The sequence below is a fragment of the Ahaetulla prasina genome, chromosome 3 (genome assembly GCF_028640845.1).
Source record: "Ahaetulla prasina isolate Xishuangbanna chromosome 3, ASM2864084v1, whole genome shotgun sequence".
Lineage (NCBI taxonomy): Eukaryota > Metazoa > Chordata > Lepidosauria > Squamata > Colubridae > Ahaetulla > Ahaetulla prasina.
In genome coordinates, this window is record NC_080541.1 from 204,359,629 (window position 1) to 204,381,471 (window position 21,843).

Consider the following 21,843-nt stretch of genomic DNA (forward strand, 5'->3'; position numbering starts at 1 on the left):
GTTATTCTCTCTCAGCTCAACTCAACTCATAGGGTTGTTGATGGGGATAAAATAGGAGAAGGGAAGAGCATTATATATGTTCACCAGTTTGAGTTAATTATAAAAAAATAATAAAGGATGCTTCCCCCAAACATGGATAATAGGGATTACTATAGCAAGAAAAGAAAGGGGGGGAGAGGGGGAAGGAGGGAAAGAGACATAAAGACTCCTTCAATTGAAACTCAATTCATATTCCAGATTTAGCATATATACATGTTTGCATATGTCTAACTACACAATTTCTGTGTTCCTATTAAAAACATTTGACTAACATTTTTGGCACCGTATAGTGAACTAAATCAGGGGTCTCCAACCTTGGTCCCTTTAAGACGTGTGGACTTCAACTCCCAGAGTCTCTCAGTGAGCAAAGCTGGGAGTTGAAGTCCACACGTCGTAAAGAGACCAAGGTTGGAGACCCCTGATCTAAATCAAGGATTAACTTTGATTCCTAGAAATTGTGCCACGGCTGAGGAATGCTGAGAGCTGTTATTCAGGAACACATGCAGGATGAAGTATCACCCACCTCAGGTTTAATTGATTTTGATTTTGCTCTGGCTTTAAGGAATGAATAGACGTTTCACATCTTAGAGTTAAAGATGGAGATTTATTCAAAATCAACTGGCTACATTCCATCGGGTCTCCTTTCTTCTATTTTATTTGAATCCTTATCTATTTAAAATTTTCACAAATTTTGAGGAACACTGGTAGCTAATACTAAATATTCTAAAGAATCCCAACAAAAGTCTCAAGTGTTCCATTTCATTCTATTATTAGTTGTAATCATTGTATGTATGCCTTACCTTGATTACATGGTAATCACATGTGTGATTCTTTGATCTCTTTTCCCAAGAATGCTAATGGGCATCCATAGAAAGAGAGCAAGGAAGGCAAACAACCAAACATGGCCCCTGCTCCAAATTCTGCTCTTTAACCATGATCTAAAAGGGGGGGGGGGACTTGCAGTACATTATGTCTTATGCTTCATCATTCTGATATCATCGCAAGCACCTGCATATGGGAATAGGCTGGCTATATTGTGCTTTTGCTTTGGAAAATGATTGAAAAACTGTATTCTCTTCCACTGGAATTGTATTCTAAATTTTGGATAAACTGCCCTGGAATTTCTTTTCCCCCTGCAGGGGAAGTCTAAAAATTATAATTAATTAATTAATTAATTAATGGGTCATTTAAGGAACTCTTCTTTTTGAAAACTTTCCTTTCCTGGTTTCATCAAATAAGAGTGTTTGACAACCTAAAATCAAAGCACCTTTCCTTCTGTAATAGACATCCCCTTTCAGTTAAGATTAGCAGGTCATCCTCTAGAGGTGATGATTTTTAAAATGTAACAGGACAGGATGCAGCGGTCCTTTTTTTTCTTTTCTTTTCTTGTTCCTTTTAGTCAATCCTTTGATTTATCTTCCCTTTTCACCATTTGGTGGCAAAATGAGCAGCATTAGATTCCCATAAAATGCTAGCAGATGCTTCAGTCCAAAGGCTGATATATTATTAAGCGTTTGGCACGAAATGGCAGCACAAAGGGCTAGACTATTACCAAACCATTGGGGGAGAACAGCAAGTCTGAGAACTTTACAGCATTGCATCAGCTTCATTTGGTTCCCTAAGTAACAAGGGTGAGCAAGTGCTAAAGGTAAAGGTATCCCTCAAGCTAAAGGTTCCCCTCGCACATATGTGCTAGTCGTTCCCGACTCTAGGGGGCGGTGCTCATCTCAGTTTCAAAGCCGAGGAGCCAGCGCTGTCCGAAGACATATCCACGGTCATGTGGCTGGCATGAATAAATGCCAATGGTGCACGGAACACAGTTACCTTCCCACCAAAGGTGGCCCCTATCTTTCTACTTGCATTTTTTACATGCTTTCAAACTGCTAGGTTGGCAGAAGCTGGGACAGAAACAGGAGTTCACCCCGTTACGCGGCACTAGGGATTTGAACTACTGAACTGCCGAACTTTCGATCAACAAGCTCAGTGTCTTAGCCACTGAGCCACCACATCCCTATTTGCTAATAATTCCCTTCCCTGGCCAATGACACTTGACCTCCTTAACACGTTTAGATGGATGGGAGCAGTACTAGCAGTGACACAACTATGCAGCCGCCGCCTTCTTGCAGATTTTCAATGGGAAAGAACATGAAAGCATCAGTGGGAAAACTCCTACGGGTTGCAACTCAAAAGTGACGTCATCCGGATGCCGTGTAAAACTCCATTAGTGAAGCATTGCACCTTTATTTATTTAAATCATTTACTAGGTTTATACCGTACTTTTTTACAGATAGTCCTCCACTTACAACAGGTCACTTAGTGACCATTCAAAGTTACAATGGCACTGAAAAATAATGACTTATGACCATATTTCACACTTATGACCTTTGCAGCATCCCCGTGGTCACGTGATTTATATTCGGATGCCTGACAACTGACTCACATTTATGACGGTTGCAATGTCCCGGGGTCATGTGGTCCCCTTTTGCGACCGTCTGATAAGCAAAGTCAATGGGGAAGTCAGATTCACTTAACCACCGTGTTATTAATTTAACAACGGCAGTGATTCACTTAACAAATGTGGCAAGAGAAGTCGTAAAATGAGGCAAAACTCACTTAACAAATGTCTCACTTAGCAACATAAATTTTGGGCTCAGTTGTGGTTGTAAGTTGAGGACTATTTGTAAGTTGAGGACTCCAGGCAGTTTACAGGCTAGGCTCTGCGCATGCGCAAGATGGCGGCTTGCTAGAAGATCGGAGCCGACGATGGGTTGATCTGCGGTGGATGGCGGCGTCCTGGTGGCAAGCCGAGCTGCTTGCGCCCCCCGGCCTGCTGTACCATCTCCTCGGCAGCCGTGGGAGAGGTCTGCGGACCTTCTCGGACTCACAGCTGCCAAGAACGAGGCCGGGAGGGCGAGGGCGAGCAGCGGACGGCAGCCATTTTCCTGGGCGCGAGGTGAGGCTGCAGCTCGTCGTTTGCTGATGAAAGACGAGGCCGCGGCTTGTTCTTCTTCCCGCAGTGGAACATCTGCGGTGTTCCGACCTTCCCCCCGGCCTTATTTTGAGTGGCAATGGGGGTGAAGGGTTGTTGCCAGTTCTCCTATCGTCCTCCCTGCCTGAGACTCTCTACCAGGATGTTATGCTCCGCTCCTTGCCGTGTTGGGATCTGCGGCATTTTACAGCGTGCCGGCCCTCCTTGGAGGTGCCTGGCCTGGCTCTTGGAAAAGGCCTGGCCCTGTGGAGTGGTCAGGACTTTGGACAGGACCTGGATTTTTTGGAGCGAGTGGCTTGCCTTGGAGAGGTTTTAGCCTTGGACCATCTTGGCGGAGGGCAGCGGTGTGGTAGGCGTCGGAGGAGTCCTGGCCTACTTTGGCCTGCTTCTTCCCATTATTACGATGTGCAATGTCATCTGCACTTTACATGGCCTTTTGGGACTCTTTGGCCATGATTGTTCCCTTGGAACTGCTGTGGAAGATGTCTGGAGACCGGTTTGCGATCTGCTGGGGCACTTATCCGGAAACAACGGTGGACACCAATGGTGGTGATAGAAGAGCCACCTACCTCATTTTTAAGGATTTTAGGACTGAGCTATGGGCGGATTAGCAGTATATCCTGGACTTATTAAGATCTTTGGACCAGGACTTTATTATGGACTTGTTGCCATAAATGCTATCTGCCTATTTTCTTCCATCTTTTTTCCATCTTTATATTATTTTTGTCATCATAAGCCAGCCACCATTTGAAGAGTCATCAGATAATGGGTATCCATTTGAGGAACTGTTGTGTAATATTCTGCCATCCTGGGACAGTATCACCTCTCGCCGACTTCTATCTTATCTATGCGATATTCGGTACAGGAACTCTTGCGCCTGCGAGGTGCCCCGGCCTCACAGGAGTGGCCTGCCTCATTACCGAGGGCCGGCCTCAATGACGGGTCTTGGGACCCACAGAGGTGGCATGCGTCGAGGAAGAGCCTTTGGGGTTTTTTAGATAGGGAATTTTTAAGGGGTGGGAGGGTAAGGGAGGGTGCTGGGGGTAGCCTGTCGGGGGGGGGCAGTTCCTGCGTGTGCTCGCGGCGCCCATTTAACAGGTTCGAAGGTTATGGGGGAGGATTGCATTCCTTCTGGTGAGGGTGGTCCTATTTGTACGGTAAGTGGGAGGGGCAGATATGGCGGAAGTGAGGGCTCGCATCGTTTTTTGGGGGGGAGCGCTCAATGTTTGAAGGCAATCGCGCGCCCTGATCCCTCAGACTTCTCCCGTTCCCCGGATGGTCAAGACCCTCAGAGCCTGGGTCTCCGGCTGATGTTGTGCAATGCACAGTCCGTGGTTAACAAGCCCCCCCCTAATATATGATCTTATCCAGGGGGCTTCTGCGAGCCTTATGGGCGTTACGGAAACCTGGTTGCGCACAGAAGGGGGTGTGCCCCTTGTGGAAATGTGCCCACTGGGTTTCCGAGCATTCCATCAGCCGAGGGCCCAGGGTAGGGGTGGGGGGGTGGCGGTTGTTATTAAGGAGAGTCTAGAGCCGAGGGAGACCACTGTACCTCAGATTGCCGGCTGTGAATCCCTCTTTGTGAGGTGGGGGCATAGGTGTCAGATGGGCTTGTTTGTCATGTACCTGGCTCCTTGCTGCGTGACAGCAGCCCTGCCCGAGCTCCTGGAGGTGCTTGCTGGTTATCTATACGATAAAATCGTTCAGCTTCGGGATGGTCTGGATCAAAATTGGGTGGATCCAGGTGAGATGTCGGAGAGCTGTCTTGTTGAGACTGTTTGGGATGAGTTCAACCCTGTGGCTCTCGAGGACATGGACAGGTTACTGGGGAGGTTGAATGCCACCACATGTTTACTGGACCCGTGCCCCTCCTGGTTGGTACTGGCCACGCAAGAGGTGACACGAGGCTGGCTCCAGGGGATTACGAATGCTTCTTTGTTGGAGGGGATCTTTCCGGCTGCCTTGAAAGAGGCGGTGGTGAGACCTCTCCTCAAGAAGCCTTCCCTGGACCCAGCTGTATTAGGTAATTATCGTCCGGTCTCCAACCTTCGCTTTGCGGTGAAGGTTGTAGAGAGTGTGGTGGCATGTCAATTACCCCAGTACCTGGATGAAACTGTCTATCTAGACCCATTCCAGTCCGGCTTTCCGCCCGGATACAGCACTGAGACGGCTTTGGTCGTGTTGGTTGATGATCTCTGGAGGGCCAGGGATAGGGGTTATTCCTCTGCCTTGGTCCTATTAGACCTCTCAGCGGCTTTTGATACCATCGACCATGGTATCCTGCTGCGCCGGTTGGGGGGATTGGGAGTGGGAGGCACCGTTTATCGGTGGTTCTCCTCCTATCTCTCTGATCTGTTGCAGATGGTGTTGACGGGAGGGCAGAGGTCGACCCCGAGGCGCCTCACTTGTGGGGTACCGCAGGGGTCGATTCTCTCGCCCCTCCTGTTCAACATCTATATGAAGCCGCTGGGTGAGATCATCAGTGGTTTCGGTGTGAGGTACCAATTGTACGCTGATGATACTCAGCTGTACTTTTCCACACCGGGCCACCCCAACGAAGCTATCGAAGTGCTGTCCCGGTGTCTGGAGGCCGTACGGGTCTGGATGGGGAGAAATAGGCTCAAGCTCAATCCCTCCAAGACAGAGTGGCTGTGGATGCCGGCACCCCGGTACAGTCAGCTGCAGCCGCGGCTGGACTGTTGGGGGCGAGTCATTGGCCCCAATGGAGAGGGTGCGCAACTTGGGCGTTCTCCTGGATGGACAGCTGTCTTTTGAAGACCATTTGACGGCCGTCTCTAGGAGAGCTTTTTACCAGGTTTGCCTGGTTCGCCAGTTGCGCCCCTTTCTAGACCGGGATGCCCTATGCACGGTCACTCATGCTCTCGTGACATCTCGTCTGGATTACTACAATGCTCTCTACATGGGGCTCCCCTTGAACAGCACCCGGAGGCTCCAGTTGGTCCAGAATGTGGCTGCGTGGGTGATAGAGGGAGCCCCTCGTGGCTCCCATGTGACACCTCCCCTGCGCAGACTGCACTGGCTACCTGTGGCCTTTCGGGTGCGCTTCAAGGTTTTGGTAACTATCTTCAAAGCGTTCCATGGCATAGGGGACCGTCTGCTGCCACCGATTGCCTCCCACCGACCCGTGCGCTCTCACAGGGAGGGACTCCTCAGGGTGCCGTCAGCCAGGCAGTGCCGACTGGCAACACCCAGGGGAAGGGCCTTTTCTGTGGGAGCTCCCACCCTCTGGAACGAACTTCCCCCAGGACTTCGCCAACTTCCTGACCTTCGAACCTTTCGCCGCGAGTTTAAGACACATCTATTTATTTGCGCAGGACTGGACTAGAATTTTAAATTTTAAATTTGGTTTTAACGGGGTTTTATTATTTTTATCGCAATTTTTAATATTCGGCCTTATTTAATAAGTTTTTTAATTGGTGTTTTATTTTGTATTTATATGTATGTTTTTATTAGGCTGTAAACCGCCCTGAGTCCCCCGGGAGATAGGGCGGTATAAAAATGCGATTAAATAAATAAATAAATAAATAAATACAAGATTTTCAAGGTAGCATTCAGTGAATGCCTATCAACACTGTGTCCTGCAGGAGATGAACCGTGGCACCTTGGAAAATGTAAGTCCTATAAATACTCACTGTGAAAATATCACCATGCTTCTCTTTCATCTCAGATAGGAACTTGGCAGCATCTTTACCAAATGCCAATGCATGCCCAAGCCAAGGAATGTGACCTCTATCAAGTGGAGGTTCATCAGGCCGCCTGGAAAACATATCAAGAGAGATAAACAATTAACCACGTTACTATTTAATCATTCCCCACTGTTTCATAAAATACATTGTCCTGAAGTCTTAACTTTAAAGTTAAATAACACAAAAGCCGGAAGCTACCATGTGACAGCTCTAGCGACAATTGAAAGTGAGGGTGTGGCGCAGTGGTGGAATTCAAATTTTTTTTACTACCGGTTCTGTGGGCGTGGCTTGGTGAGCGTGCTGTGGTGTGGCTTGGTGGGCATTGCAGGGGAAGGATACTGCAAAATCTGCATTCCCACCCCACTCCTGGGGGAAGGATATTGCAAAATCTTCATTCCCACCCCACTCTGGGGCCAGCCAGAGGTGGTTCTCTGAACTGCTCAAAATTTCCGCTATTTGCTGGTTCTCCAGAACCTGTCAGAACCTGCTGAATAGCACCCCTGTTGTGGCGTATGTGTTTTACTGCGGTGGCATGGCTGCTCTTCTGCTAGCGTGAGTCCTCCAATGGAATAGGAATCTGGCCAGGGCTATCCAGGGCTGTTGTGGGGAGATGTTGAGACCCATTGGTCCAGCCTGATGCAAAGGTAGGCAGTACTAGAGCCCTGAGCGTTCTACTTCCTCAATTACTATGCTGCTACTCTCTTGGAGAGAGAGAAGAGAGGAAAGAAGGAGAAGAGGAGAGAGAGAAACATTATGCGGGGGGGGGGATAGAGTAGTTAGAAAGATGGTCTGGAGAGAAAAAAATAAGTGTTCAGTAGTTGTTAGTCCCTTGTGTAGAGAAGAAAAGTGTAGGGGTGGCTTCCCTGGAAGACAGAAAATGAAGACCCAATGAGATGAAAGCTCCAACCAATGCCAAGAATAAGAAGGAGGGACCTGACTGGCCATAGGCAGTGGCTTCACCAAAGAGCCAAAAAGGGTAGATGTCAATGGATAAGCTATGGTCTCAGAGAAACACTGGGTAGCTGACTCTGAGAAGGTTCTTCCCCCAATGGACAGCAGAAGGTAGTCGGAAGAGGTCAATGCATGCTGAGCTCACTACAGCAAATTCTAGCCCATTGTCTCTTTTCATTCTCTCTCCTGTCAGGGCCAAAAACCGAGGAAGGAGACTAACAGAATTACTGAGTTGGAAGGGACCTTGGAGGTCTTCTAGTCCAACCCCCTGCTCAAACAGGAAATCCTATGTCATTTCAGAGAAATGCTTGTCCAATTTCTTCATGAAAAGTGACTCAGAGGAAGGAAGAGGAAGCAGGAGAACTAGAGGGAATTTCTAGGAGGGAGTCTTAAGAGGAAACCTGACACTGCCTGAATACCAGTCCTGTGCTGTATATTACTATTGTAAACAATGTCACGGTATATATTAAAAAGGATAAAAGTTTCCACTGTCTTATATTTCCGTGTCAATTCCCACCCTTGCGAAACAGCTGCTGTGACAGAGATATTTGTAAAACAGCCAACTGAGAAATCCATAGCCCAGGTGTTTTGCTAAACAAGGAAGTTGGGTGGAGTTTTTGGCAGCTTTACTAAAAAAGAAAACTGTTCTAACTAGGTAGGATTCTCTATGTACGGAGTTCCCAAAGTCTAATTAATTAGTGGGTCTGAATCTTATCTCAACTGCATACAGGTAGTCTTTGACTGAGAACCTTTCATTTAGTGACTATTCATAGTTACAACATCACTGAAAAAAAGTGACTGATGACCATTTTTCACATTTACAACCACTGCAGCAGGGGTGGGTTCAGGGGGGAAATGTAAAATTTGTTATTACCGGTTTTGTAGGTGTGGTTTGGGGGGGGCAGGTAATGTGACTTGGTGGGTGGGGCCAACCTTTTTTTTTAACTTTTAAAAGAATTTTTTCTACAAAAATGCTTTTAAAAGCCTGTGATGATGAGGCAATTCAGCTGGGATTGCCAGAGGAAAAAAAGCTTTTAAAGGGTTCTGATGATCCCAGCTGAGTTGCCTGATCTCCAGAACCTTTTAAAAGCATTTTTTCTACAACCTCTTCGGCCGAAGAGGTTGTAAAAAATGCTTTTAAAAGGTTCTGGTGACCAGGTAACTCAGATGGGATCGCCAGAGGAGCCTTTTAAAAGTTTTTTTTTTTTACAACCTCTTCGGCCGAAGAGGTAGTAGAAAAAATGCTTTGAAAGGGTTCTGACGATCCCAGCTGAGCCGCGCGATCATCAGAGGCTTTTTTTTACTTTTAAAAGCATTTTTTCAGCCAAAGAAAAAATGCTTTTAAAAGTAAAAAAAAAAACTCTCTGATGATCGTGCAGCTCAGCTGGGGGGGGGGGCAGGGATTTTTGCTACCGGTTCTCCGAACCACCCACCGCCATCGCTACTGGATCGGGCAATCCAATCCGAACTGGGAGCACTGCAGACCAGATAGAGCACTGCACACCAGAACAACTAGACACAAGAACAGTTTTTTCCCGAAGGCCATCACTCTGCTAAACAAATAATTCCATCAACACTGTCAGACTATTTACTGAATCTGCACTACTATTAATCGTTTCATAGTTCCCATCACCAATCTCTTTCCACTTATGACTGTATGACTATAACTTGTTGCTGGCAATCCTTATGATTTATATTGATATATTGACCATCAATTGTGTTGTAAATGTTGTACCTTGATGAACGTATCTTTTCTTTTATGTACACTGAGAGCATATGCACCAAGACAAATTCCTTGTGTGTCCAATCACACTTGGCCAATAAAATTCTATTCTATTCTATTCTATTTCACCCCGGGTGGGTTCTATTTATCTTTACTACCAGTTCACATTGTAATAATTAATAATTTTATTAATGTTTATTAATTAAACATTGTGCGAAGCTTCTGCGCATGCGCAGAAGAGTTTTGATGATGTTTGGGTCAGTGGGCGGAGCCTCCCGCTGGTTTTACTAACAGTTCTATAGAACCGGTCCGAACCAGGTGCAACCCACCACTGCACTGCAGCAGCCCCATAGTCACATGTTCAAAATTTGGATGCCTGGCAACTGGCTCATATTTAAGATAGTTGCAGTGCCCCGTGGTCATGTGATCACTTCTTGAGACCTTCTGATAAGCAAAACCAATGGGGAAGCCAAGTTGTCTTTAGGTAAAGGTAAAGGTTCCCCTCACACATACGTGCTAGTCGTTGCCGACTCTAGGGGGCGGTGCTCATCTCCGTTTCAAAGCCAAAGAGCCAGCACTGTCAGAAGACGTCTCCGTGGTCATGTGGCCGGCATGACTCAACGCCAAAGGCGCACGGAACGCTGTTACCTTCCTACCAAAGGTGATCCCTATTTTTTCTACTTGCATGTAAAGTTGTCTTTACAGCTGTGTTACTAACTTAACAACTATGGCAAGAAAGGTTGTAAAATATGGCAAAATCATTTAATAACTGTCCTGCTTAGCAACAGAAATTTGGGGTCCAATTACGACATAAATCAAGGACAGCCTGTATAAGAAAAGCATGCAGAACAGAGCATGCAGCATATCCTTGGTGCACCAAGAAGGCCATAATATTACTTTGTTCAGTAACAGAGTGGTCAATGCCTGGAATGCACTACCTGACTCTGTAGTTTCTTCCCCAAACCCCCAAAACTTTCAGCTTAAACTGTCTACTGTTGACCTCACCCCATTCCTAAGAGGCCTGTAAGGGGCGTGCATAAGTGCACCTGCGTGCCTACCATCCCTGTCCTAATATTCCTTTTTACTTACTCTTTTCATGTATCCAAATTATGTTTATACTTTTACCTGCTATCTTATATATGATTGACAAATAAATAAAATAAAATAAAATAAATAAAAATAAGAGAAAGATAGCATTGAAATATCCATACTGAACCTCAGCACGAACGGCCTTTAAATAGAGAGTTTTATTTTTCATTTTTAAAGACAGCAGAGGATTGTCTTCTCAACCCTATCAAAATGAGGTTAAGCTATACAAAATAAAGTAGGTTGCTTGCTGCAGGTATACAAGGCAATGATTGTGAAATTATCACAAGGAAGCACAAGCTTTGTGGAAAAGAAATTCTTCTGTGGCCCAGCACTCTATCTCTGAAGTTTCCAGGTTCAATCCTAACGGCTTTATAGAAAGCTAATAGAAGGTTTTCAGGCCCAAGAAAGACTTCTTTTTGAGGTAGACTTCTTCTGACTCAGTCAACTCAGACAACATTGAAGCAATTAATTTATATCGGTCTTTCCTTATCTTGACAGCCTGGACATATGTTGACTAACACCTAGAATAGCCATTATGGAGAATTGTAGAAACTGAAATCCACAAATTTGCCTACTACCAAAATTGGGGAAGGTCCAAAGCAGTCCGTGGCAGCTTCCTGTGCTCCTATCACCGGCAACCTTTTATGGAAAATATCCAAAATGCTTAGGAATATCAAGGATCCTCAGGACAAAGCAAATTAACCATGATAGGGATGGGGAATAAGAATAGCTAAGTCTGCAGCGTGACTTGCTTCTAGTGCTAAACTTGGTGAAGCATGTCAGCTATATTAGCTTATCAAAAATCCTCCCCTCCCCCCCCCCCAAAATCCCTCTCATTATGATAGAGGTAATTGGCATCATATGGCAGAAGTTTAAAGAGAAAAATAAATTAAGAAACTGTTTAAGGGGTGAATTATTGGCTTATTATTATTAACTATTCTCCATATTGAGAAGACAAAGCCCTAGTCAGATAAATTATAATTTAGATTAAATGCATCACAATTTAAAAGACCTCTGTCAAAATGTTTCATGTTTGTGGTTAGCAGATGGATTTCCCAAAGTAATTGTGCCATGTTTAACTGCGGCATCTTGCCAGTATGAACATTAATTTAATGGAATGTAGATGTCTGAAATTAATTGAAAGCACATTATAAATCAGAAAAAGTTTGTATATATTTAACGTAGTCCTCAGTACCAAACAAATGCCGCAATCCTGAATAGAAGAATCAAAATGAAGGAATTACCCTGCCTCAATAAATCTCTCCAGACTTAAATTGATTCAGCACCATTTTTGATGTGTTGAAGTTCTGGCTTGCTGGGCAGGCGAACATTTCACTACAAGTGGAAGTCTAACAGATGTAGTTTTTCCTAGTTTAGGAAAAAACATGGAAAACAACCTGAGATGCTTTATTTTTGTCTATCTTATGAAAGAAATAAAAGCTATGTATCGCTATATAAAGTCATAGCATTGTTTCTATTTAATTAAGCATGGGAGAGGGTTATATTTCAACCAATCGAACTGAGAACACAACATAATTTGGCCAAAATTAACGGCAACTTTAATTGTAAGCATTTGATGTCTTCCACTTTGAATATCTGCTATTAAGCATAAGGACTGACGGTCACTTTATACTGTCAATTTATATCTGTTGGAATGAAATATAACTATTCGTTCCTAATCTATTCCTATTACTGGAAGGAAAATAGAATTTTCTTTGAGGTGAATTTAGGTTACACTGACATCATGGATATGTCCATATACAGATAGTCCTCGGTTTATGATCACTATTGAGATGTTTTATAAACATAATTAAGGAACTTGTGATTTAGTGAGATTTTTCAACCAAGTCTCATATTAACTGCATTTATACTAAACTACTAATATTAATCTGTAGTGCTCGGCATATCATAACCCCAAAGCAGAATTTTCAAGGCTCCAAGAAATCCTCTCTTGCCAGAATTTTCAAGGCTCCAAGAAATTCTCTCTTGCCAGTCTTACGCTATTTCCGTTGCTTCACCATATTGTATATCACCAGATTCAGAATGAACTCAGTCTTCAATCTATGCTCGTGTAGTCATCTGGGTCTGGATGGGGAGAAAAAGGCTCAAGCTCAATCCCTCCAAGATGGAGTGGTTGTGGATGCCGGCACCCCGGTACAGTCAGCTGCAGCCGCGGCTGGACTGTTGGGGGCGAGTCATTGGCCCCAATGGAGAGGGTGCGCAACTTGGGCGTTCTCCTGGATGGACGGCTGTCTTTTGAAGACCATTTGACAGCCGTCTCCAGGAGAGCTTTTTACCAGGTCCACCTGGCTCGCCAGTTGCGCCCCTTCCTTGACCGGGATGCCCTATGCACGGTCACTCATGCTCTTGTTACCTCTTGCTTGGATTACTGCAATGCTCTCTACATGGGGCTCCCCTTGAAGAGCACCCGGAGGCTCCAGTTGGTTCAGAATGCAGCTGCGCGGGTGATAGAGGGAGCCGCTCGTGGCTCCCATGTGACACCACTCCTGCGCAGGCTGCACTGGCTACCTGTGGTCTTTCGGGTGCACTTCAAGGTGCTGGTTACTACCTTTAAAGCGCTCCATAGTTTTGGGCCAGGTTATTTACGGGACCGCCTACTGCTACCGATTGCCTCCCACCGACCCGTGCACTTTCACAGAGAGGGACTCCGTAGGGTGCCGTCCGCCAAGCAATGTTGGCTGGCGACCCACAGGGGAAGGGCCTTCTCTGTGGGGGCTCCCACCCTCTGGAATGAACTTCCCCCAGGACTCCGCCAACTTCCTGACCTTCGAACCTTTTGCCGTGAGCTGAAGACATATTTATTTATTCGCGCAGGACTGGCATAGAATTTTAGATTTTATTTGGTTTTTAATTTTTAGTGGGTTTTATTGTTTTAAATATATTTTAATCTGGGCCAAATTGAATAAGTTTTTTAAATATTATTTTATCTTGTATTTATTCTGTTGTTCTGTTTTATCTGGCTGTAAACCGCCCTGAGTCCTTCGGGAGAAGGGCGGTATAAAAATCTAATTAAATAAATAAATAAATAAATAAATAAATAAATAAATATTTCCTCCATGGGTTCTGAGCCACTTTCCTCCAGTAAAAACGTTAAAATAAAATATAGTTAATACGTTGAATGAAAAGCATTTTAGTCTCTCCATTCTTTTCATACATCTAATCCTTACTTTAGGTGGAACTTCTTTCAGGGGTGAAATGTGAAATTTGTTACTACCGGTTCTGTGAGCGTGGCTTGGTGGGGGTTAATGTGACTGGGTGGGCGTGGTCAACTTTTTTTTTTAACTTTTAAAAGCATTTTTTCTACAACCTCTTCGGCCGAAGAAGTTGTAAAAAAATGCTTTTAAAAGCCTTTGATGATCCCAGCTGAGCCACGTGATCATCAGAGGCTTTATTTTTACTTTTAAAAGCATTTTTTCAGTCGAAAAAAAAATGCTTTTAAGAGTAAAAAAAAAACCTTTGATGATCATGCAGCTCAGCTGGGCATGGTGGGGGGAGGGATTTTTGCTACCGGTTCTCCGAACCACCCACCACCCATCAGGCAATCCGGTCCAAACCGAGAGCATTTTACCCCTGACATCTTCCCAAATGGTGAACCCGTCCCACCATGGCTCCTCTTCTGAGAAGAAGTTCAGCCCCAGATACAGATCTCGTGTTTTTCAAGCAATGTGTTCATATACAACTATCATCCTTGAAATATATAACAATCCACGGAGAAGAAAGAAAATAGTTTTATAAGTATGGGTGAAACCAACATCACTATTTTTATAAAGTTGCCAGCTGCTTATTTGACCAAGAATGAAAAGGTTGAAGCAATCACAATTCAATGTTTTCCTAGGTTTTAGTCTCCAGATTTGCTGAATAAATTCAGTTCAGTGCATTTCTTAATAGAAGTATGTTTCTGTTTAGCTCAAAAGATCACATAGAGATCTCAGTTGCTAACCAACAACTTAACTGATATAAACTATGGGCTGTTTGATTCTAAAAATAGAGAAAGTTATTTTGGCTGTGCTGCCATTCTGCCTTCCTCTAGATTTCAGCCCAGAGATTAATAAATTATAAAAGGTGTTTCCTAGTTCGACAAGGACAGAAAGAAGGAATGGCTTTCTAAGTTTATAAGATAAAGATTTCTAGTATCGGTACAATGTTTGCTAAAGACATAAAGTAAATTTTTGTACTTTGGTCTCAGTGGAGCATTAACCATCCCTCCTTTGTCAAATATATAGCCTTCCTCAGAAAAAGAAGTTTAGAGCATTTTGACTTATTTATTTTATTAAATTTACGCGCCATCGGTCTCACTGTCAACATTTTGTCTATACATTGATGTACAATTTTAAAATTATTTTAAAAATTACATTTAAATAATTTTCCAGGATGTATATACATATTATAATAATCTATGAACAATCAAGCCAGCCAAATGATAAATATGTAATGAGGAAATGCATTTGTTTGCAAATTAATTTATATTTTTCCTATTAAATTCCTTGCTGTTTATTTAGCGTATGGCATATCGTACATGGACTTGCAATATATATTAACATTTCACTTTGATTAATGAAACATAATAAAATATAAAAGTTAAAAAGATCTATAATGCTCTGGAATGAACTTCCCCCTGGCCTACGTCAAGTGCCTGATCTTCGGACCTTCCGTTGTTAGCTAAAAACATATTTATTTATTCAAGCGGGACTGGCATAATTTTTTAATAGTTTTAATTTTAAACTGGGGTTTTTATTGGGTTTTTAAAATCTTTTATAATTTTAAATTTAAACTTTTAACTATCAGCCTTTTGTAATTTGCTAGGTTTTAATTGTTGGTTTTAATTGTATATGTATTGTGTTTTATTTTTGGCTGTACACCGCCCTGAGTCCTTCGGGAGAAGGGCGGTATAAAAATTTAATAAATAAAATAAAATAAATAAATAAAATAATGTCAAGGCCAGAATTCTGGGAGTTGAAGTCCTCCAGGCTTAAAGTTGCCAAGGCTGGATTCCCCTGGTCTAGGCCATCTAACCACTGAAGTGCAGCTTCGTTTATATGAAAAAAAAATTAGATACTGAACCAGTATATGCCCTCAGCTTACAGTCTGTCACAATGTGATCTACAGTTTGACGTGGGACCCCACAGTCATACTGAGGGGAGGATGTATTTATTTATTTATTCGAATACATATTAAATATATATAAGTATAAGCATGAATTGAATACATAAAATGAATACAATTAAAGGGAACATTAGGACAAGGACAGTAGGCACGCTGGTGCTCTTATGCACGCCCCTTACAGACCTCTTAGGAATGGGGTGAGGTCAATAGTAGACAGGTTAAAGTTTTGGGGATTTTGGGATGAGACCACAGAGTCTAGTAGTGCATTCCAGGCATTAACAACTCTGTTACTGAAGTCATATTTTCTGTTATGCCCCATTTATGCAGGGAATCCCAGCAGATGCCATGTGAGATACAAATCCTATTCAGGATTGTCCATTGCTGGCGTGGTAGTTCAAAGCCTGGCACCTTTTTTGTGGGGTCATTTATTTTCACATTTTTTGTGGGGTCACATATGTCACATTTTTTGTGGGGTCTTCCTAGGCCTGGATGTTCAGCAACCCATTTGGCTTTCTATTGGAAATCAATGTTAAAGTTTTTGGCCAGATCTTGGGCAATTGCCATGGTTTCCTGGATTTGAGTCTTCCTGCTGATAAATGACAAAGGTCAGCATGCACCAGTAGGAGTGAGTTGTTCATAATTTTTCTGTATTCTCTCACTAGTTGCCAATATCTGATGATGGATATGGAAGAAGAAGAGGAGGAGGAAAAGGAGGAGCAGGAGGAGGAGGAGGGCGGCAGCGTTCTTGGACCAACGCTCTTCATATTATACATCAACGATCTCTGCAACCATATCACAAGTAATTGTGTTCTCTTTGCTGACGATGTCAAACTATTTAACACCACGAACAACACAACTACCCTTCAAAAAGACCTTGACTTTGTATCCGAATGGTCTAAAACTTGGCAACTCCAAATCTCAACCAGCAATCTTACATATTGGAAAAAAGAACCAAAACACTAAGTACAAGCTTGATGGATATTACCTTACAGATGACCCCCACCCTGTTAAAGACCTTGGAGTTTTAATATCAAATGATCTAAGTGCCAAAGCCCACTGCAACTACATCACAAAAAAGGCTCTAAGAGTTGTAAACCTAATCTTATGTAGCTTCTTTTTCAAAAACACTACACTACTAACAGAGCATATAAAACATTTGCTAGACCAATTCTTGAATACAGCTCACCTGTTTGGAACCCATACCACATTTCTGATAACAACACAATTGAACGTGTCTAGAAATATTTTATAAGAAGAATTCTCCACTCCTCCGAATACAACAAAATACCTTATGCCACCAGACTTGAAATCCTGGGTTTAGAAAATTTAGAACTCCGCCACCTTCGACAGGACCTGTGTTTAACTCATAGAATCATCTATTGCAATGCTCTTCCTGTTGAAAACTTCTTCAGCTTCAATCACAACAATACAAGAGCAAACAATAAATTTAAACTTAATGTTAACTGCTTCAATCTTGATTGCAGAAAATATGACTTCTGTAACAGAGTTATTAATGCTTGGAACACATTACCTGACTCTGTGGTCTCGTCTCAAAATCCCAAAATCTTTAACCAAAAACTATCTACTATTGACCTCACCCCATTCCTAAAAGGTCTATAAGGGGCGTGCATAAGAGCACAAACGTGCCTACCGTTCCCTGTCCTATTGTTCCTCTTCATTATATCCAATTAATATAGTTATTACATACTTATGCTCATATATATGCTTATATATTATATAGTTATTTCATGTTAATGCTTATATATACTGTTATGACAAAATAAATAAAAGAAGAGGAGGAGGAGGGGGGAGGAGGAGGGGGAGGGTGGGAGGAGGAAGAAGTCCATCTTGCCTTTGTAAAGCTGGCGGTGCTATATGGCTCAGAACAGGAAGCCGGCAAGTCAGAGTGGTTTTAATACATCCGCTTATAATCCTCATGGTGTTGTTGAGTCTGGCGTCTAGCTTACTAGTATGGCAGCTGTTAATCCATACAGGGGCACAGTATTCTCCTCTGAAAAAGTTGGTGTGGTGATCCAAGATCCTGTTTAGGTACACACCTTAGTGAGACCTGTAACTTTTTAACAAGGGGAAGCTTGTTAAAACTTCTAACTCCGGAACTGATCGTAATGTGGGAGGTTGGATGAGTCACAAATAAGTGCTAGGTACAATGTCATTTCTATTAAGTAGCATGCTAACTGGTGAATTTCTTTAATCTGTTAGGATGTTCTTTGCCAGTCCACTATGCTGTTTAATCCCCTTCATTTAATATATTTATGAAATCCATCTCTTTCGTCTCCTAACAGTGCTCTGGGGCCCTATGTGGACCTGGTAGGATTGTTGGAAATAAATGTAAAATTTATATAGGCTGGCAATTTGTTCTGCAACGTACCCTCTTCCCAAGTATTACCACTTCATTAAAATTGAAACTTTAAAATTAACTGTCAGGGAAGAAGTGAGTCTGTTAGTGACAAGAGAGGCATGTGTGAAATGGCATTGTGGACATTATAATACAATATGTCTTCCCCAGGGCCAGCTTTAAAAATCAGAATCAGAATAGGTTGAGCAGACACTGGTTTAGGGCACCAAAGCTTAGGGGGCATCAACAACTCTCGTCCTTCCAAACAAAGGCCAGAAGAAAAATGATTAAACTTTAAAAATTTTGTAGGGACATAAAAATGTTAAAATAATCATTCCAAAAATGGAAATCCTCACATTAGCGGGAGGTTGGTGCCATAGTTAATGTGGCCTAGGGATGCCATTTACCCTTGAGCTGACCTTTTCAAAGCAGCATTCCCACTTCAGATATAAGACAGAAATGGACCCAAGATTGATGTATATGGAGATTCTCAGTCATCCAGGTCATGGTTTAATAACTATAAAATAACTATAAAATTATATTTTTATTTATAAAAATAATTTTATAAATATTTTAATAAATATTTTAATATTTAATATTTTTATAAATATTTTTTATATTTTTATAAATATTTAAATTTTTTAAATACTTTTATTTATAAAAATAATAACTATAAAGTAACTATATATTATATAGTTATTTCATGTTAATGCTTATATATACTGTTATGACAAAAATAAATAAATAAATAAAAAATGGTTGTCCCAAAGGTGCTTTTTCCAAGGGGCAACTGGACTTTCTTGTTTTTCTTTGAAGACGTTTAACTTCTCATCCAAGAAGCTTAACAACTCGCTAAAAGAATGCAAAGGACTAGTTGTCTGCAAGGAGTATAAATCCTCCCACTCCCCACCATCCAGTCAGAGCTGAAAAAGCTTCTTAGATGAGAAGCGAAATGTCTTCAAAGAAAAACAAGAAAGCTCAGTTGCCTCTTGAAAAAGCACCTTTGGGACACAAGATTGAGGAAGACAGAGACCATCCAAATATTAGGGTGGAAATGCAATACATCCAACTGTAGGGTCGACTACAGCCAAAGGACTTGTAGGCCTTCTGTTCACCTTGTTCAGGAGTCAGCAGACAATTTAAGGTTGCTGCTGCTGTTTTTTCTTCCTTCATCATTTCTGTTTATTCATTTATAGGATCCATATGAGATTCCAATCGAAATAGACTTTCTATCTGGATAGAGGATACCACTAAATAGATCAGTATCATCTGGCAGCTTTTCAAATAAATACTTGGCATTTGTAAAAGAAGGCATATGCCCATTGCAAGAAAGGTTCAGAATGTTTAATCCTTCAGAACAAATGTATTTTTTGGTTGTCCTTTTTTGTTTGCAGTTACTTCCTTCAAGACATGGAATAACATGGCTAAAATTCTGTAAAGGTTTTCCCTATCCATTCTTGTTTTATGTAATTACACACACACACATACACACACACATAGAAATGGACCCAAGATTCCAAAATAATCTACAACTAATTAATCCTTGAAAAACTTGCTCATAAATCTTGAATCTTAAATATAAATATAGGTGGAAGTAAGTCAACCTTTAATCAATAGAACTTATTTTGAATAAACATGAAGAATATTGCATTACAATGCTATTATAAAAAAACACATAGCTTCCCCTCTAGTTAATAGAGAATTTCTTTAGTCTAAAATCCACCCACGTTTCTAAAGACTTGAGTAGTGCTTAATGTCACTCAGTATGTAGAGATAGCTTGCTACTTTTAATTTGAGATATGATAGAATTTTTAAAAACTTAAAGGGACATTTTCTCAGTTTATTTTCTGTTTATAAATGATAGCTCTAACAGTGGAACATACAAAATGTAAGTTCAAAAAAATAGCATCACAGCATTAAATCATCCATATATGGACCAGAGGTGGGTTTCAGCAGGTTCTGACCAGTTCTGGAGAACCTGTAGTGGAAATTTTGAATAGTTTGGAGAACAGGTAGTAAAAATTCTGACTGGCCCCGCCCACATCTATCCTCTGCCTCCCGAGTCCCAGCTGACAGGGAGGAAATGGGGATTTTGCAATAACCTTCCTCTGGAATGGGGTGGGAATGGAGATTTTACAGTATCCTTCCCCTGCAAAATCCACCAAGCCATGCCACACCCACAGAACTGGTAGTAAAAAAATTTTGAAACCCACCACTGATATCCACATACAATTGCTGGCCTTTTTAAAAAAGAAACATGCATGGCTTGAGTAATTTTAGATATGTTAGGGCAAAATAATCAATAGAACTGAAACAATGACATACTGTAGTGATAGAAGAGCAAAGAATACAATCTCAGAGATTAAGAGTTATAAAACCCATCTGTTATAATTTTTACCTATGAGTAATTCTTGTTGAACCCAGCCATTCTTAATTTACCAAAGGCTTGCCAAGATTGTGCAAAACTCAAAAGAGTTTGAAGGAAAGCATTTTGGTGGTCAGATTATCTAACAAACTGCAGAGACAGAGATATAAAACAGAAGATCAGGTCATGTCTAGACTAAAGTGACCAGATTTCAGCGATAACAAAGCGGGACACCATTGACCGGGGGGGGGGCCTGCGCATGCGTGCTGAGTCTTGCCACCTGCCTGAAGGAGGATGGGCGGCTGTTGCTTCTCCGCTCTTCCAGGCAGGCTCGGCTCTCCTCTCGGCTCTTCCAGGCAGGCTCGGCTCTCCTCGGCTCTCCTCTCCGCTCTTCTCTTCCTCTCGGGTGAAGTCAAGCGGCGTCTCTCCTCCCTCTCGCGCCCTCTTCTCCGCCACTCCCCCTTCTCCGCCTCCTCCTCTTGCGTTGCCGCCTCCCATTTTCAGATTGGGAGTGAAACAAAAAAAAAATTGGGACTTTTTGGAATTGCCGCGGGACGAGGGACACATTATTAAAAAGCGGGACTGTCCTGCCAAAAGTGGGACGTCTGGTCACTATAGTCTAGACTATATAAGGCTCAAAGGCGTGGTGGTGGGGGGTATTGCTATCAGTCTTTGCCCTCTGGTGCTTATGTGGTGAGTCCAGGCTAATTCACTACTTGAGCCCTCTTCCCATCTGGGATGCTTGCTGTCCGATGGGTACAAACCATAGGTGCTCTGTTGTAAATACTCATTATATCATGATTAGGAAGTGTGGCTCTCTAGATTTTTGGATGAAGTTTGGAAAGGTTCCTTTTCCAAATATTTTGTCTATTTTAGGGCTTTTACTTCATTTTTTTGGGAAGCAATCATGCAAATTGTTAGCAGTTGTGACTCTAAGAACTTAGAAATGGGGGGTTGCTACACTGCAGCTGCAAATAGTTCATCCCTGGCCTAAATGCATCAATTAAAATACAAGTAGGGAAAGCATACAGAGCAGTGTTTCTCAACCTTAGCAATTCCCCATGGTGGCTGGGAAATTCTGGGAGTTGAAGTACACATATCTTAAAGTTGTCAAGATTGAGAAGCATGACTTTTGGAATTGTTCTCAACTCTTTGGCCATAAAGAAGCATCTGTGTGAACATACTACTTCGATGAAATAATATGTCATATTTTTGTGGGAGCTTGTGTTGTGTGCATGCTTCTGCTCTCTTTTTGTCTTTTGTCTGTGTTTGTGTGTAGGGGTCTACTAGATAAATATTCTTTGCTCTGGACCATACAACCAGGAGGGAGGACAGCTTAGAATGGAGGAATTGGCAGTATTCGGTGCATACTGGCTGACTTTTCCTGGATTTTTTTCTCCCCTAACCAGATCCTAGGAGGAGTCCATCTGTTTTTTAACTTGGCTTTTCTTTTGAGATGCTCTTACACAGATTGAATGAGGAGCCATTCTGCTGAGTTTC

The 21,843-nt window shown here is 42.4% G+C and overlaps 1 protein-coding gene across 1 annotated transcript in view; it reads right to left on the reverse strand.

Moving 5' to 3' along the window:
• PTGIS (prostaglandin I2 synthase) overlaps positions 1 to 21,843 on the reverse strand; it is a 74,519-nt gene that overhangs the window by 46,280 nt on the left and 6,396 nt on the right. Inside the window, exon 2 of the mRNA XM_058177408.1 lies at positions 6,682 to 6,805. Within this exon, the coding sequence (XP_058033391.1) occupies positions 6,682 to 6,805 (124 nt within the window). The remainder of the gene's footprint in view (positions 1 to 6,681; positions 6,806 to 21,843) is intronic.